At 44.2% G+C, this 18,016-nt stretch overlaps 1 protein-coding gene across 1 annotated transcript; it reads left to right on the top strand.

The window, feature by feature from the left end:
- Positions 1–10,986, top strand: GPR83 (G protein-coupled receptor 83). Its single transcript, XM_079103274.1, has 4 exons — positions 1–642; positions 4,851–4,976; positions 7,283–7,416; positions 9,345–10,986. Exons 1-4 carry the CDS (start codon positions 256–258, stop codon positions 9,967–9,969), a joined length of 1,272 nt encoding a protein of 423 aa, XP_078959400.1. The 5' UTR covers positions 1–255; the 3' UTR covers positions 9,970–10,986.
- The last annotated feature ends 7,030 nt before the right edge of the window (positions 10,987–18,016 follow it).

Below are 18,016 nucleotides of genomic sequence, written 5' to 3'. Positions count from 1 at the left end.
GAGTCGCTGTGCTGCCCAATAGGCGAGGCGCTCGCTGGCAGCCTGGTGGGAGCAGATATAAAAGTGCTGAAACAAGCCCTGAGCGTGTCAACCTAGAGCTGGTGGCTGGCTGAGTCCGGCTGCGAGGGGGGCTGCACAGTCTCGGGCTCCCTTGGCGCCACAGCCCGGGCGCGCTCTGGTTCCAGCACCGAGAGGCAGTGGGGACGTCCCGACTGCGAGCTCGCGAGCTCCCGGGAAACCAGCGGCTCTGGCAAAATGGTCCATCACTTCTTGCTGCTCTTCCTCCTCCACTTGGTGCAAGCCACCGAGCGCCCCGAGGGTCGGGCGGAGGAGCAGAACCTGGAGGCGTCCCCAGCCGTGCCCAACACCTCGCACTTCTTCTCCTGGAACAACTACACCTTCTCCGACTGGCAGAACTTTGTGGGCAGGAGGCGCTACGGGGCCGAGTCCCAGAACCCCACGGTGAAAGCCCTGCTCATCGTCGCTTACTCCTTCATCATTATCTTCTCGCTTTTTGGCAACGTGCTGGTCTGTCATGTCATCTTCAAGAACCAGAGAATGCACTCGGCCACCAGCCTCTTCATCGTCAACCTGGCTGTGGCAGACATAATGATCACGCTGCTCAACACCCCCTTCACTTTGGTAAGGGCCCTGGCTCCTCTGGCTTCCCAACCTCTGGTTGTCTTGGTCTCCCTCTCATCTCTCTTTATCTAACCTCTCACTTCTCAGTTTTCTCCCCTTCCTCTATCATTGCCTCCCTCCCTTTCTCTCCTCCTCACCCCACCCCCATCTCTCCACCCCTACAGTTCTTCCTCCTCATTTCTGGCACTTATGCCTTTCTGACTTCATCTTTTAGTCTCTTTTCTCTCTTGTCACTCATCTCTAGTTTCTCACCCTTCAACTCTCCTGTTTTTCTGTCTTTCCACCAGTTTCTGTCTCTCTAAGTCTGTTTCTCATTTCAATTTGTGTTTTTATCGCATCCTTTGTCTCCTTCGCTTCTTGTGGTTTCAGTTTTCTGTCTCTTCTACTTCTCTCCCATTCTTTCTTTCTCTTATATTTTCTCCCTCATTTTCTTCCACCCATCTTTTGCTTGATTACTTTCTAAGCCAGAGCTTCTGCAGTTGGTGGCGTTGGGTCAATGGTTGGAGTGTCTGCAGTTGGCTAATCTTACTGTTGTTTAATCTTACTGGATATATGGGCCTTTTTGATTATCAAACAGTAAATTGATCCCTTAAAATATTAGCTAGACTATTAGGTTGCTTCCTTCTCCATAAGTGCAAACTATTAAATGTCTACCCCTCCATACTGATAGGGTGCTGTTTTGTGCTGCAATTGAAATATCAGACAATTGCTAAATGTTAATGGAAACTGAGGCGCATTTTCCTAGACTGCTTATTTAAATTTCATTTCCCTTCTGTGACAGTGAGACTGTGTATGTGTTGGGGGAAGAGATGAGGGTGAGGTGAACTTGGGCCCCACCTGGCTCAGCTGTCTACTCAGCACACCCGTGGTTCATGACCTCCTCCCCAGTCCCTGACCACTCAACATTAGTGGTGTCATTTCTGTCCTTTTGTGACTCCAAAGTGCAGTTCTCATGGATAACGGGGAATCGTGAAGGTTGTGACTACAATCTGCATGTTTCTATAGCATGAGTTACATCTTTTTCAATTTATGGAATAACTTTATTTTTATTTGAGTTACTGTGAAAGCAGAATCTGTTCATGCCTGCCTCTGCCTTTCTTTCTCTCAACACACACACATACACACACACACACACACACACACACACACAGAAATGACAAACAACAAAAAGAAGAGGCTGACTCCTGTAAGTCCATGTACCTATGTGAACATCCTTCCAAATCTTAAATCCTCAGAGAACTCTTACTTTCTCCTTTTCTTTGTCTCTTATGAGAATATCACTCGCATTTGGCAATAAGGAAACTAAGGCAGAGAGATGTTCAGTCCCTGATTCAGGACTGTGTGACTAGTAATATGCAGACCCAGGATAAGAATTACATCCCCTACCTCAATTCCAGTTATCTGTCCACCATACCACTAGAGGAGTGGAGGTCACTCTAGCACCATGTTCTATTCCACTGCTCGGAACTATGGACTTTCCCTGTTCTCCTTCTCATCTACATAGAACTTACTGATGCCTATTCAGGATCCTTTGGGTACTAACTCAAGGACAAAGAGCACTGCTTCTGCTGCCTTGATTCACAAGGAACAACATCTCTGTCTCTCCTTGGTTTTTTGTTTTGTTTGTGGTGCTGGGGATTGAACCCAGAGCCTGCTGCATGCCAGGCAAATACTCTACCACTGTACCACACCCCTACCCCTCCTCCTTTGGTTTCTGACCTGACAGTGGGCAGTGCTGAGATGGGCAAGGCCACTCATAGTGGGAACGAGAAGGTTCTATGGCCTGGCCTTGGTGCTGCTGCCCAGAGCCAGGCTGCAGGGCTGAATCTGCTGCAGACACATGAGGGGACAAGGAAGTCAGGGACCCAAGTCCAGCTACATCTGAGAGCTGGGAACCCCTACCCCAGAGGATGGTCTGCAAGAGAGGAAGTCAAGGTGCTAAAAATCCTGCACTCCCTCCAGGTCGAGCCAAAATAGCTTGGACTTGAACCTGACCCATGAAGCTGCTGAATACAAACTCCTGTTAGTGTCATAAGGTGATGGCAATCAGGGAGAGGGAGGAGTATAGGGGCAGGGTCTTCTAACCCCTCAGTCCACTCAGCAGGGCAAGGCATCCTTGACAGTGTCCTCTCTCCCTTGTCTCCCTTCCTATCTACTTCGCACATGACAGGGCATCATAGTAAATAATTACTCACAGTTCTCATGGTAGAGACATCCGCAAAATGTAATGGAGTCTCAGCCGGGAGTCACGGGGAGTCTTTTCACTCCCACCCACCAGAGTCCCATGAGAAGGTCAAAGGATACTTTGCAAAGAACATGACATTTCAGTGGGACCTAGATGAGTAGAAGTTTCCCAGGTCATGCTGAATAGTCAATGCAGACCGAGGGACCTGGGAGACAAAGGAAAGGACACATCAAAGTTCACAGTGTATTGAGGGAATCCTGAGTGGCTCGGTGTAGCTGGAGCAGCAGAGATGAGAGGCACTGTGGAGGGATGGACTGGGGATGGAGAGGTAGAGGTGGACTAGAAAGCGAGGTCAGGGCCAAGTTCAAACAGGCCTGGATACTCCATGAGGCATCAGGCTGTGTCCTGAGAACTGTAGCCATGCTCAGCAGGTTGGTAACAGCAATCTGATTTTTTGTTAAGGAAGCTACGAGCAGCAGTGTGTAGGTTGTTACCAGGGACAAGACTTGAGAGTGGGGAGAGCCGGGAGGATGCTGTACCAGGGCCATGACCTCAGGACTGAAGGACGAGGGAACAGATCTGAAAGCCATTAGAGGTTTGGATTTGGTCTTTCACTGAGTGTGGGTGAGAAGCGTGGGCGTGAATATTTCTAGCTCTATAATGTGGTTGGACTGCTCGAAAGCCTCAAATGGCTCCTCCCTGTCTACCCCGAAGAGAGGAAGGCTAGAGGTCTGCTGCCCTGGTTTCACAATCAGGCCAGACTTGTCCACTCCTCATTCCCAGCCAGCCCTGGGATTCTGATGCAATGTCAATGCCTTTTGTTCTGATCTCCACAAGTGCAAGTCCTTCCTCATTTCAGATGTAGTCACAGTGGCAGCGCATAGGGTTACCCACTTCTGGCTATTAGACACTATTGTGCCTACTTCATGTGTGTCGGCCATCCTTTTTGATTTTCATAACTACCTTCGGAAAAGGGGCAGCCCCATTTTATGGATGAGGAAAGTGAGGCTTAGAGGGTCCAAATATCTTTCCCAGGATGACTAAAAAATCTGCTGTAAATCTCTACACTGTACTCGTTTCTGTGGGGCTGACTTGTTCTGTTTCTATCTCCATCGCTGCTCTCTCTCCTCTGCCCACTCATGCCCTACCTGGTGGACTCATTGCCTTTTGTCTGGGTCTCTACAGGGCGTTGACTTCTTTCTGCCTTGTATTTAGGTTATTTGGGTCCTCCTCTGCCCAGATTGGAAGCTCCTTGATCAGAACCGTGCTTGGTCTCTCTTGGGCGAGCAGCATTATTCCCAGGAGCTACTCAAGTACTAGTGGAGTGAGCAAACAGCCCTGGTCGTTGTGGGAGGAGGACTAGGCTGCTCCCAGGGCACCATCTCTCTTCATCCTGATCCACACTCCTCCAAGCCTCTGCTTCTCCTTTACAAATGAAGAGTTGCAAAATCAGTTTAGCCAAAATTCCTGGCACAGTCCAAACACTGTTATGACTTTTAACATGTTCCCCACTAGAGTGAACTTTGTTGGGCCAAGAATGAATCTTTTTACACATAAAAATACCTACTTCTTATTTCTATTAATAGCTTTCTAACAATCTGCCAGATATTTTCTTCCCATCCTTTACAGACTTTATACTAAGGTTGTAAGGTAGAGATTGTGAAACCTTTTTTTTTACCCCCTTTGCAAATGACAAAACTGAGGTTCATGGAGGTTACATATGTTGTCAAGGGCGAACAGTGATAAACTCTTAGAGGTAGGAAGATCAGCTCCAAAGCCCATATCTTCCTAAGCTCTCCTGTCCTGATGACCTAGGATCATGATCAGGGTTTGTTGAACTGAATGAATGATAATCAGCTGTGCTGGAGGAAATCACATGTAATCATGATTTGGTCTCATATGTGGAAAGAAGGGAGGAGCTGGGAGAGACTTCTGGGGGTACGCTCCTCAGAGACTGCCAAGAGGGCAAGGAAGTGTCAGAGTCAAGGGCTGTCTTTCTCCTAACCTGTTTGCTTGTCCCTAGGTCCGCTTTGTGAATAGCACATGGGTGTTTGGGAAGGGCATGTGTCACGTCAGCCGCTTTGCCCAGTACTGCTCCCTGCATGTCTCAGCACTGACACTGACAGCCATTGCTGTGGACCGTCACCAGGTGAGGGCACCTACCTCCAACACTGTCCTTCCCTCTCTGGCTTTGCTTTCTTGGAGTCTGCAGAAAATACTCTCAAGATAGCATTTTAGCCCATTTCCAGTGAGCATGTTTGTCTTCTTCTTGTTCAAGATGAGCATGTAGATTAGGGATCTTAAAGCCTTTGTCCTAGTTGTTTCAAAAAGTTGTTTCCAGTTTGTTGTTCCAACGAAGGCTCAATGATGGCATTTTCTGTTTCAGAAATCAATGAGCTCATTTTAGGGGTAGAAAGGCAAACCCGGAAGATCACCAATGAAAAGAGAACAGCAAATAATTGCAGGTTGGAGTTAGGCTCTTGAGTGAGAGATGGATATTCACTGGCCCAGACTGTTGAAAAGGAAAACAAGCCAGGATATCCAGATGGCAAGAGCAGGTGTCATGGTGGTGACAGCACCTGGGGTGAGGACATTAGAAGCCTTAGGTGGATATGGTGGTAGGAACCCAAAGAAGACCTGAGGGTGTCCATCCTGCAAGGGGATGGCTCCTTGCCAGGTGCCTTGCCTATGTTAACTCAATGAGCCTGTGTTTTATGCTTAGACAATGCTGAATCAAGGAACAAAGACTTGGAAAAGTGCCTAGGTAGCTTTTTCAAGATCATGTGACTATGAGTGATGCCTCTAGGACCAAGGTCTATGTGGCTCCAAGCTCATTCTGTGATCACTAGACCATCCTGCTCCAAGAAGACTCAAAGAAACTTGCAAAAGAAGTATCATTATGGCCACCAGGACAAAGAGAGATGGGATTTATCCTGAGTAGCACCAAGAGGTACAACAAGGACCAAGGGATAAGGAGCTTCAAAGATGCAGGCTCAAAGCTGAAGTCCAATGTGAGGAATGATTTTCTAATGAATTGTCTAAAGGTGGACAAAGCTGCCTGGGAGGTAATGAGTTCCATGTCACCAGCCATATTTAAGCAAAGTCTGGATGGCACTTGATAGGAATGTTTTCAAAGGGACTCAGGTATCTAGTAAGGAATTGAACTAGCCAAACTGTGAGATAAGTTTTTAAATGCTATAATTTTGAAAGAATGAATTTTTCATATATAATATAAATATAGTAAAGTGTGAGAATTTGCATACAAATATTTTCTGCTTTTTCTTAATCTTCTCCTTTTATTCAATAAGAGCTTTTGGTTACCTGTGCTTGGTCTATATTACCCCTGTCCAACATAGCTGACAGCTGGGAGTTGGTGCATAGGTTGAGTGGGGCTAAGGAACAGGGGTTAAATCTTGCCCATGCTGACCATGTTGCCAGGACATATTTTCAAACATGAGGTCTTGACCCAATGCCAGTGAAGTCCCTGAGCAGTGTCTGGAGACTTTGCCCCAGGCTACTGCTGCCTTCATCAAACCTGAACACAGGAGTAGGAGGGGCTGGAGATGGCCAAGTCCAGAATGGGGATGTTCTGGGAAGAAGCTTCTGAAAACTCATCACATCCTCCCACAAGATCTTGAAAAAATTGGAAGGGAAAAAAAAAAAATCCCGAGGAACACCCAGAACGTTGCATGTGTTTCCAGATGGTGTCCTAAGATAGCAGCAACTCTGTATGACACTGTCCCCCTGACCCTGAAATCACCTATCCCTACTGCCTTTTCCAAGAAGTAATTATTCTCATCTTAAAATGAATATGCTTTTAAATTTGCAAGCCTTTAGTTAAGCCTTTTAGAAGAATTGATTGGCATACAGTAGCAATTCCAAGTGCATTTCAGCCTGAAGCCTATAAAACTGACTTTATTGTAGGCGTGTGAGAGCTGGGCCCCACTGCAATTTTACTAGCAGCTTTCACGAACAGTGTTGTGAGCTCCCAAATAAGTGTCAACGCAGCTTTCCATAAGAGGTGATGAGAATTTACTCTCCATCAGCTTCAGACCCTCTCAGACCCTTCATAACCTAAGGTGTCTAGAATCCTGGGAAGATTAAATCAGATCTCAAGGACACGAGCACTGATCATGGGCTTGTCCCTCTACCATGCAAGCAGACCTCCTTCACAAGCCCTCCTTGGTCCCTTCTCTGCAGCAAGAAGCATTTGAACTGCCAAGAGTCTCAATCCAGACAGCACCCTTTTTTCCAACCTTAAAGATGAGCTGTGGAGTGGGGCATGGTCTCCCAGCCCTGCCAGTTACCTGGTGCAGCGCAGGAGTTCAACAATGAATGTAAAGGGTGCTCGCCTTAATAAATAAGGTGTGTCTTATATGACAAGTGAGTTACATTATCTGAAGTCTCATTTGCTTCAAACTTCTTCGGCTAGTGATGCTGTTTACTTTTTTCCAGGTCATTATGCATCCCTTAAAGCCCCGAATCTCTATCACAAAGGGTGTCATCTACATCGCTGTGATCTGGATCATGGCTACGTTCTTCTCACTCCCACATGCTATCTGTCAGAAATTGTTTACCTTCAAGTACAGGTGAGATGAATAAGTAGGAGTAGCCAGGACTTCAGAGGAGATTGCCCATCCCTGCCTTCTCCCAAATCTACTGGAAGCCCTGGGAAAGGGAAACTGGAGCCCTCTCTGGATCCACAAGTATCAGAGTTACAAGTAACTGCCTCACTGAGCTGTGACCCTGGCCTCTCCCTCATCCTGTTGCTTCCTGATCCATGCCTGTCCTTTGCATCCCCACATGACTTTTTGTTTTTCTTCTCAACCACTTTAGCTTCCTCCTGGTTCTCTTTCCACTTTTTCTCCAAGGACCAGGCAGTAGTTACCAGGTTCTGCCACCAGGGGGCGTGTGCTCACACAGAGTGCGACGGAATCAACTGCACCCAGTTTAAAATGAGCAAGGTTTAAATTCTCACAGGACTTAGAAAAACACGTATGTGTGTATGTGTCTGAGGTGGGATTCTCCACATCCCTGCACCTCTCACCCAGGTTTCTTTATCATACATTTTCACCAGATGGGAAACTCTATTTTAAACACCCAGTGTTTAGAAATTTAAATTAGTTCATTAAGGCCTATCTCCCTGCTAGACACTTAAGTTTAGAAAGAGCTGGCTCAGTTTCTAATTTGGGACCTCAGTATTTCAACACTTACCCTACTCTTTGTAACAAGCCTTCAATCCATATTTACTGAGTGAATGAATGAATGAATGATCATAGAGTGAGTCAACCTCTCACAAGTCATTTTAGGTGAAGTTCCTTAGAAATAGGTCCTGAGATAAAGGCAGGCATACAGGCAAGAGGTTTATTAAGTCCACACTCCAAGGACTACTGGGTGAGGGGGTATGGAGTCAGGACTGGGAAGGGAGAACCCATGCCAGGGTATGGTTTAAGGGGAAGCTGGGGGCTCTGGAGCAGTCTATAGAGTCAGAAGTAGAGTCTGGAGCAGCAGTTTGCCCTGCTGTAGGTCAGAGAGCTTGGTTTTCACATTTCTGTCAGTCACTTGTCCAGGTTTACTAGAGAAAACAGAAACTCCCCTCACTTCTGGCTCTTGGTGAATCTGTGGAACTACTAGGGTAGTCCCAGACACCTAGAAGACCACAGGTGCCAGCATTTCTTACTGGAGGGGCAGGAGCTGGGGGCCGATGCTTGGTTAAGGGGTCCTGAGGACCAAGACGATGTACTCCCAGTGTCTGCTACAGTGGCTATGCACTATGTTGTTGAAAGACACATTTTACTCACTTCTATGACAAAAGTAGACTCAAGAGAGAGAGGTCTTAAAGATCAATTTTTCGAATTATTTATAGAGGTTCCTCCATGAAATCCAGGATATTGGAAGAAACCACACACTCAGATTCCCCCACCTTAAGACCCCCCATCTGCCTTCACATATGGAAGACATATTTTTCCCTCCAAGAGCAAAGGGAGTTTTATTTTGCTTATGATGGCTACCAGCACATATAACAAGAGCAACGAGCCACATGGACATATTAAGAAGGATGAAGGGGACCAGCGTTCATTCTGTGTAAAATACACTGGTCACATGAGTTCCTTAGTTCAGGCTTTCCCACTCATTATCAAGACCCATTATTTGTTTCTGTCATTTCTTAGTTCCCCTTTGGAATAGGAAGTTAGTACAATGGGGAATTCTAAATTCCTGAAGGATGGCATTAGTTTTCAGTTTAAGGACACTACTGTTTCATCATTCAACAAATACCTATTAGGTCCTGTCTATGGACTAGGAACAATGCAAGAGTAAATGGGCTCAGAGATTCAGTGTCTTCCTTACCTTTATAGAACTCAACCTGTGGGGAGTGAGAAATATGATCAGATACTTAGGCTACAGCGTCAAAAAAGCTGTAACAGACAGAGGTGCCCAGAGCCCAGGGGAGGGAGGGGCTGGTGCCTCTTGGGGGTCTCCTCCCTGTCACCTTCTTTCTGTCTCCCTCCTGCCCCAGTGAGGACATTGTGCGCTCCCTATGCCTGCCCGATTTCCCTGAGCCAGCCGATCTCTTCTGGAAGTACCTGGACCTGGCCACCTTCATCCTGTTGTACATCCTCCCTCTCCTCATCATCTCTGTGGCCTATGCTCGTGTGGCCAAGAAGCTGTGGCTGTGTAACACGATCGGCGACGTGACCACGGAGCAGTACCTGGCCCTGCGGCGCAAGAAGAAGAAAACTATCAAGATGCTGATGTTGGTGGTGGTTCTTTTTGCCCTCTGCTGGTTCCCTCTCAACTGTTATGTCCTCCTCCTGTCTAGCAAGGTCATCCGCACCAACAATGCCCTCTACTTTGCCTTTCACTGGTTTGCTATGAGTAGCACCTGCTACAACCCCTTCATCTACTGTTGGCTGAATGAGAACTTCAGGGTTGAGCTAAAGGCATTACTGAGCATGTGCCAAAGACCCCCCAAGCCTCAGGAAGACAGGCCACCCTCCCCAGTTGCTTCATTCAGGGTGGCTTGGACAGAGAAGAGCAATGATCGGAGGGCTCCACTAGCTAATAACCTCTTACCCTCCTCTCAACTCCAGTCTGGGAAGACAGATCTGTCATCTGTGGAACCCATTGTGGCAATGAGTTAGAGGAGGTGGGGAGGAGGCAGGGGAGGATCTGCCTTCAGCTGAGGTTGGAAAGTGGCCTAGCCTCTTGTGCATGATCATCACAGTGCTGGAAACAAATTCCTACAGAAACAGTAGGGCCCTTGAGTTCCTTGGAAACTGCCTGGTCTTCTAGCCCATTTGATGTGCAAACTAAAATTCAATTACCAACTAGGCATCTGTTTATAAATTCCCATACAGAAAATGCTATGAGGTATAGCACCCTGAATCTCTGAGTGAGAGAACCAAGGCAACTTCAGCTCAGATGGGGGCTGAGTCAGTCAATGGACTCCAACTGTTGGGCAGCTATCTTCTAGCCCTTTTGACTGCTAAGCATACATAGAGGAAACAGGAGTCATCCTTTGGTTGTGGCTGACCCAGATGCACACAGCTCTGCTGGAAACAGGTTCACTGGCTAGTGAGATGTTAGCAAGTCAGAGCAGGCACCGGGTTTTCATGCCTTGCCTTCTGAAGTCATTGGACCAAGATAAATCACAATTTTTCAGTGGCTCGTCTCTATACATGTCACGAAAGGCCAATTTAGGTTCCTTAAAACAAAGAGAAATCATTATTTCCACTTTGAAAAATTCAGAAAAGCATAAAGAAAAAAAAAAGTCATTTTTTCATCCCATCAATTTGTGATCACCTCTGCTAATGCTGTGAATTTATTTGCAGCTATTCCCTTTCTGTGTGTGCATAGGTGCACTTTTAAAATTCTGAACTATACTTTTCCATTAGATTGTAATGACCAACAATAATCAGGGGTGCAGCAGGGTATTTATGATCCGCTCTCCAAGAGTAGCATCTATGAGATGTGCTGAAGAAGAGGTGAGAGAGGAACCCAAAGTGAAGACTGTTCCCATGCTGACAGAACTGGTTTCATCTTGCAGCCAGTGGTGGCCCTGGGTCCAGCTAAGGTACCTCTCCCCAGATGGTGGCCATCATGATGACCCAGGAGACAAGACTTGACCATGAATTATAATTCCTTTTTTTTTTTTTTTTACAATCACACAGAAACCAAAGGGGGTGAAGCATTGTTCTGTTTTCACAGGAAATGAGGGAGAAGCCTTTCCAACATGCTGGAAATAACTGTGCTGAGCCACTTCATCAACCCAAGCTGTCTAGACAGGCCATTTCTCTGTATGTCTGAATAATGAGATTTTTTTTCACACCAGTTCCTGAAAGAAGACTCACTGTCATTGTCACCTTGGCAATTCACATGTCAGTTCCAAAAACCTGTGGTATCCTTAAAGAAACTTCTTTTCCTCAAGGGCCCACTTGCCAGAAAAATCTCATTCCAGAGACTGAATGTTTTTGTCACTTTCCATCTGGTCCTGACTGACTCACAGTGTCACTCAGAGAGAGACTTGTCGGGCAGAATTGAGCCTAATTCCCTAGCCCTGAACAATTGCTCCTGTCATGCTGGGTTTTGGTTTCCTTCTGGCCCTGGAGAAATCCTGAAAGAAAAGCATGCAGATGGAGTCGAATGGGAAACAGGTTTAGGGGAGAAGGGTTTGTCCAAGATTCACTTCCATCTCCAGGTAGTTGATTGAAACTGAACTTGGTTTCATCATCTGCTTCTGTATAATGAACTATGAGAGTATCTTATACGAGTCTATTTATGAGGATATGAGGATGTTAGAACATTTTCAAAATAGAAAAAAAAAATTAACAATCATCTTTTTCTGAAGAATGGATTTAAAAATGACTTTCATGGGGCTGAGAGCATTTTCTAAGTCCAAACGGATCCCCAAGTGAGTTTTTCTGGCTAAATGGCTCCCGTGTCTGTTCTTGTCTGTGATGTCAGGAAGAAGCTCTTAGTTCCTCTTAATGCTGCCGTAGAAATCCTATGAGCCAGAACCAGAAGAAGCAGCAGGGATATAGAAAACGTACTCTGCTCTGGACTCATGGGCACAGCTTCATTCCCTTGTCTCTTAGGGTGGCTAGAAATGCTGCTGAGTTACAGAGAAAACCCTTAAGTCTGGGTCTCCTGTTGTCACCTGTCTGCCCCCTTTCCTGTGTTCCCTTTGTACCTCAGAGCAAAAAGTGACTTGTAATTGTGAATGTGAAATTTGTAAAACTTGAGTTTTCTCAGTGTGATGTAAAGAATGCTTCATTGTAAATTGTTCCACTCTCAATAAAATATCTTTTGTGTACGTGGGCTGTGCCTCTTGGATTGGTGACTCTTGTCGCAGCTGGTAACCTTTAAAATGGGGATCAACATGGATTCAGAAAGGGAGCATGGAACTCATCTATGGGATCTCAGTGAGGAAGTCCAAGCACTGAGAGGGGACACAGCCAGTTAGAAGCCTCTGTCTCCTGATCCAGAGCTTCCTCCTGAGTCAGCTGAGTACTATGTATTTTAGGCCCAAGCTCCATCTGTTCCTAGATGACTCAGGAGGAAGTGAAGTAGTCACTGGAGCCGGGGGAGTCATTTTCTAATTTCTGTGTGCAGTGGGCACCATCTTCCCTGTGCCTACGGTGATCTGCTACACTGGGCCTGGGGTTCCACTATCCTGCCAGGTAATCTGGATGGGAGCCTTCATTGAACACATAATTACCCTGATGCCATTCAAAGCATCTGTTAAAATAAGCTTTAAACAGTTTCACAGACAATCGTTAATTGGAGTAATTTGCTAAACCTAGAGAAAAATTAGAAGAAAAATGGAAGGCATAGTAGAAATAGAAGGGAATTAAGATTTGTTGACATTTCTCATTTCAGTACCTGCTAAGGCTTCTGAGCTCATTATCTCATTCACAGGCACAGTAGCTCTTCAGAGTGGGGATTATTATTTCTATTTTGCAGATGAGGAGACTGAAGCTCAGGCAAACTTAGATAACTTGCATACATAGGAGAATATCATGCTAAGTGAGATAAGCCAATCTCAAAAAACTAAAGGATGAATGATCTCGCTGATAAGCGGATGAGGACATATAATGGGGGGTAGGAGGGGTTAGCGTTAGGGTTAGGGTTAGGTTTAGGGTTAGGGATAAGGAGGGTGGTAAGAATGGAGGAAGGAAGGACTGCATAGAGGGAAAAGAGGGGTGGGAGGGGTGGGGGGAAGGGAAAAAATAACAGAATGAATCAAACAACATTGCCCTATGTGAATTTATGATTACACAAATGGTATGCCTTGACTCCATGTGCAAATAGAGATACAACATGTAAAAAAAAAAAAAAAAGTTACCCTCTTGGATATTGAGTTCTGAGAACGTATGCAGAAAAAATATCTTACTTTTTTTTTTTTTAATTCATTGTTTTTTAAATTTTCTTGATTGGAAGATAACTTTTGGGGGTAAAGTCTTAACAATCTTAAAAACTAGTGTTTGAGCTACAAACTTTGGGAAATGCTTGATTAGGTGAACCTCAAAGGCTCCTGTTGCCCAGTGGTCAATGAATCCATGATTCCAGTACTAAAAGATCACAAGGCTGCCTCATGAGTTGTTATGGTTAGAATCATCTTCCAAACAAGTTTCTAAGTGACTCTCACATTGCTGGTGCCTGTTAGACCATGGCAGGATGCCAAGGCAAATAGCCATCTCATAGCCAGCCTGGACCCCAAGGTCTTCAGGTAGCATAAACAGAATTCAGCTGACCCCTTACTGCTTCCAAGCCATGTCACCAGGGCCTTTTTGATGATGGAGCCCTTCCAGGGTGTCTGGAGCCAGGGAGGAATCTGATAAGACTGGGGCCTTGGAACATCCACTGGGAAACATGTATGTCTTAAGAGTGTGACCTGAAGATGGTAACCATGGGCAGCCAGTCTCCCAGGCTGTGGAGGATGACCATTAGCATTTCCATGCACTCCTCCCCTAAAATTTCCTTTCATTTCAATGAGTATTTAGGGAAAGAAACACAAGAAGAATAAAAATAAATGCAATGCTGGGAGCCTTTTAAAAAAACAGAACAGTGGTATCTAATGTGAGAAAACCCTGGAATCAGTGTTCTTTCTGAGGCATCATAATCTGTATTGTGGAGAAGAAGAAGCTATTAGCTGTTTCATGAGGATAGAGGGTTTGAATTTTATAGTACCTCCCCTACTTCCACTTCCAGGACAACAGGAACCCTATCTTTAGATTGGTCATGAATTTAAGATGCTCAGCTTAACTATGAAGAAGGCAAAGGAATCACAAACATGGGATTTAGAATATTGATTATGGTAGGCTGGAGAGAAGAGGTACTGGTTGGTGTCAGGGTCGGATGGGTATCACAGGGTAAATATCTATATAGATATATTGTCCAGCTTTAATTTTGGGCAATGGGTTCATAGATGCTTGTTATATATTAAAAGTAATGAATCAAATCACTCACCAGATAGCCAAAATTAAGTCGTGTATTGACCAATGTTAAGGATGTGCCATAAATCCAGGCATGGTGGCAAGGGCCTATAGTCCCAATTACTAGGGATGCCCAAGTGCAAGAATTGCTTGAGCCTAGGAGTTTAAGATCATCCTAGATAACACAGCAATACTCCATCTCAACAATAACAAAGCGAGTGTGCCACAAATCAAGGTATAATAAATCCAATTATACGCCCCTGAAGTCCACAGCCAACTAAAAAATAAGCAGTAAATTAATGGATATGGAGACCTAAAGGTCCAGGCCTTCACATTTCTTCCCTGCACTCTTCCAATCAACTTACATCTGTATTATTAAAACAAACAAATAGAGTTCACTGCCAAGACAACCAAGACATGACAATTATTTTTCCTTTTTAAAACGACCTTGTTTTTCCAAAGTTAAAACTTGCTTTTTGTTTTCTGGTTGAGTTTTCTAAATCACTGCCACTAATTGTTCTCCAGTGTTAAAAATAGTCAAAATTGCTTTGTGGCACACTCACATGACCTAAGTGTTCTCTAGCTCCTGAGCTCAGTTCCCTCAGACCTCCTGAGCTGCCTGAGTAGTTCCACTCTGTCTGCTCTCCTCCTGCAGAACACTTGTTCTCCCTGCCTGCTGCTCTCTCTAGGATTAGAGCTAGTTCAGTTTTTGGAGGGCTGTATTCCTCTTTTTTGGTTTGCTCCCTTATTTGGGAAGACATCTTCCAGCATTATCCCAAGGAAAGATGCATAGGAGCTCATTTCTCTTGAAATCTGATCTGTCTGTAAACGAGTTTAATTTCTACTTGTTCTGTGTTGCATGTAGAATACTGGGTTGGAAATCACTTTTCCCCACAATTTTGAAGGTATTTGTATTTATTTTATATTACTGCCATAATTATTTACTACTGTCTTAGGGGTTTAATTCAATAAAAATTGCTTATCTCATCATTCTGTGGGCAAATCAGGAGTCTGACACAGAAGGGTTGCATTGCCTTCTGTTGGCTCTGGGTAGAACCTTTTTCCTGCCCTTGATAGCTTTCAGAGGCCACTCATATTCCTTGGCTCTTGGTCCCCTTCCTCTAGCTTCAAAACCAGCAGCACCATGTCTGAGCTTCTTCCATTATCACATTTCCCTCTGACTCTCTTCTTCTGCCCCTCCCTCTTCAATTTTCAGGACTTTTATGATTGTATTGGGCCCATCTGGGTAATCCAGGATAATGTCTATATCTTCAAAGTCAGCTGGATTAGCAATCTTCAAACCATCCTCAAACTTAATTCTTCTTTGCCTGAATATATTCATAGGTTGGGATGTGACCATCTTAAGGAGGGGTCATCATTCTGCTTTTAGTATTGCTCCATTATCTTCTGCTGAGAAACTGGATACTTTCCTCAGTCAGTCCTATGTGTGTGATCTAAGACCCATCTATTTTAGGTTGAGACCAAAAAGATGAGTTGAATGGGCTGTAGGAGGGATCACCAACTGTGTACCTTTCAAGTACTTATGTGTAGATACCAGTCTCTGTGATTCTTCCAAAGATACAATGTTGCTTTTGTTTCACTATTTTCACAGGGAGAAGATGCTTCAGGGGCTTCTGCTTGGCACTGCTCTAACTGTTCACGTGTAGATTTCACCAGTGGTTAAGTATTCCCACTCTTCATTTAGCAACTCAGGGACTAACCACAGAATAGACTCATGGACCCAAAATTCTCTTTATCACTTGACCCCCTTATGGTTGGTGAGAATGTAAAATGGTGACTGCTGAGTCATTGCATACCATGGAATACCTGTGCTGACCCAATTTTCATTGCCTTCAAATCCTGGAAAAGAGATAACTAAGTCCAGATTCCTCTTTTCTTAAAAGTCGGTACCTGACAGCAATTGTGGAACAAGTTATTTATTGATCATTGTTCTTTCTAGTAAAAACAGGCCATTATGACTAGTTCAAATCTAAAAGCAACTTATTACAGGATAGCAGAGAAAGAACAAAATTTGGGAGCTCATTAGGGAATGACATTTGGACATCATAACAACAGAAGCAGTAGAGCCGTAAGGGCTCACACAGACATCATTCAGTGCGGAGGCTGGCAGAGTCTCTGCTACAGTCGCCAGCGAACACCAATTCAGCGTCCTCTAGAAGAACACTTAGACCTTGACACAACTTTAACTTCACGTGGCTCATTTTGGCTTCTCAATTTCTGTAAGTATATCCCTTGCCAGAACATAAGTCACATGCAGATCCAGTGCAGAAAGGTCTAAAAGGTTTTACATATATATATGTATCCATATACATATATGTCATATGTATATATATTGCATTCCAGCCTCTATATTAGAAGAAAGTAGTTGGCATTATTATTAAATAAAGCAGCCTGAAGTTATCAGTCATAGCAAATAGTCATAAAAAATAATCTCTTTCAGTATTTGATAGTCTAAAACTTTTCAAAAATTTTTTGTTAGTTGTTTTTAGTTATACATGACAATAGGATTCATTTTGACATGATTATAAAAGCATGGAATATAATTTGTTCTAATTCAGTCCCCATTTCTCCTTCCTCTTCCACCTTTTTACCCCTGTTCCCTTTCCTCTACTCTACTGATCTTTCTGCTATTTATTTCTAGTTATTTTTAAATCAGTGTCTTGTGGTTGTACACAATGGTGAGATTCACTGTTGTTATTCATATATGCACATAGGAAAGTTAGGTCAGATTCATTCCACTGTTTTTCCTATCCCATCTCTCCTTCTTTCCTTTCATTCCCCTTTCTCTACTCCACTGGTCTTTTTTCTAGTCTTTTAAAACTTACTCTATTAAGCCTGGAATGGTAGTGTAGCTGTGCTATAGTTTCGGTCAGTGTCCCCAAAAGGCCTATGTATTAAAGGCTTGGTCATCAGCTTATAGTGCAATTGAGAGTGAGTGGAACCTTTAAGAGGTGAGAACTAGTGGAAGGATATTAGGTAATTGTGGGTGTGTCCTAGAAGGAGATACTGGAACCCCAACCCCTCCTTTTCCTCTCTCTTTGCTTCCCAGTTGCCATGAAGTGAGCCGTTTTGCTCTACTATGCACACCTCACCATGATATACTGCTTTGCCACAGGCCCAAAAGCCACAGGGACAACCAACAATAGACTTGAACCTCTGACATCATGAGCCAAAGTAAACCTTTATTTCTTTTGATTATCTCAAGAATTTTGTTATAGCCATAGAAAACTAGCAAGCTGTGTAGAGATTAGCAGGTTGACTGTCATTTTTCTCTTTAATTCTCTGCGGATATCACTTTTATTGTTTCTGGCATCTAGTGTTAGGGATGAGGGTTCCACGCTTTGAATGTTTTTCCTTTGTAGGAAGCTTTTTATTTTAGTTTTTTTTTTTTTTATCTCCCAGTCTTACTAAGGAATAATTTACAAATAAAAATTATGTACACTTATGTAAAATGTTTTGATAAGGGTATATATTGCAAACTGATTAAATCAAGCTATTTAACATACCTATCACCTCACCTAATTATCATTTCGTGGTGAGAATATTTAAGATCTACTATTTTAGCAATTTTCAAGCACACAGTATATTATTATTTACTAAAGTCACCATGCTATAAGATAGATTTCCAGAAATTATTCACACTTCCTAACTGAAACTTGTACCCTTTGACCAACATCTCCCCATTTCTCTCACCACCTGCCCTGCACCTCTCAGTCCTTGGCAACCACCATGC

The sequence above is a fragment of the Sciurus vulgaris genome (genome assembly GCF_902686455.1).
Source record: "Sciurus vulgaris genome assembly, chromosome: 11".
NCBI classification, from domain to species: Eukaryota; Metazoa; Chordata; class Mammalia; order Rodentia; family Sciuridae; genus Sciurus; species Sciurus vulgaris.
Note: the sequence above shows the minus strand (reverse complement) of the source record. Positions and strands in the feature narration are given on the sequence as shown.

Excerpts from the sequence above, each read along its gene's own strand:
- GPR83 (XM_079103274.1), top strand. The coding sequence starts at position 256 with ATGGTCCATCACTTCTTGCTGCTCTTCCTCCTCCACTTGGTGCAAGCC. Across the intron at positions 4,977-7,282 it reads TTGCTGTGGACCGTCACCAG|GTCATTATGCATCCCTTAAA; the intron begins GTGAGGGCACCT and ends ACTTTTTTCCAG. Across the intron at positions 7,417-9,344 it reads TTGTTTACCTTCAAGTACAG|TGAGGACATTGTGCGCTCCC; the intron begins GTGAGATGAATA and ends CTCCTGCCCCAG.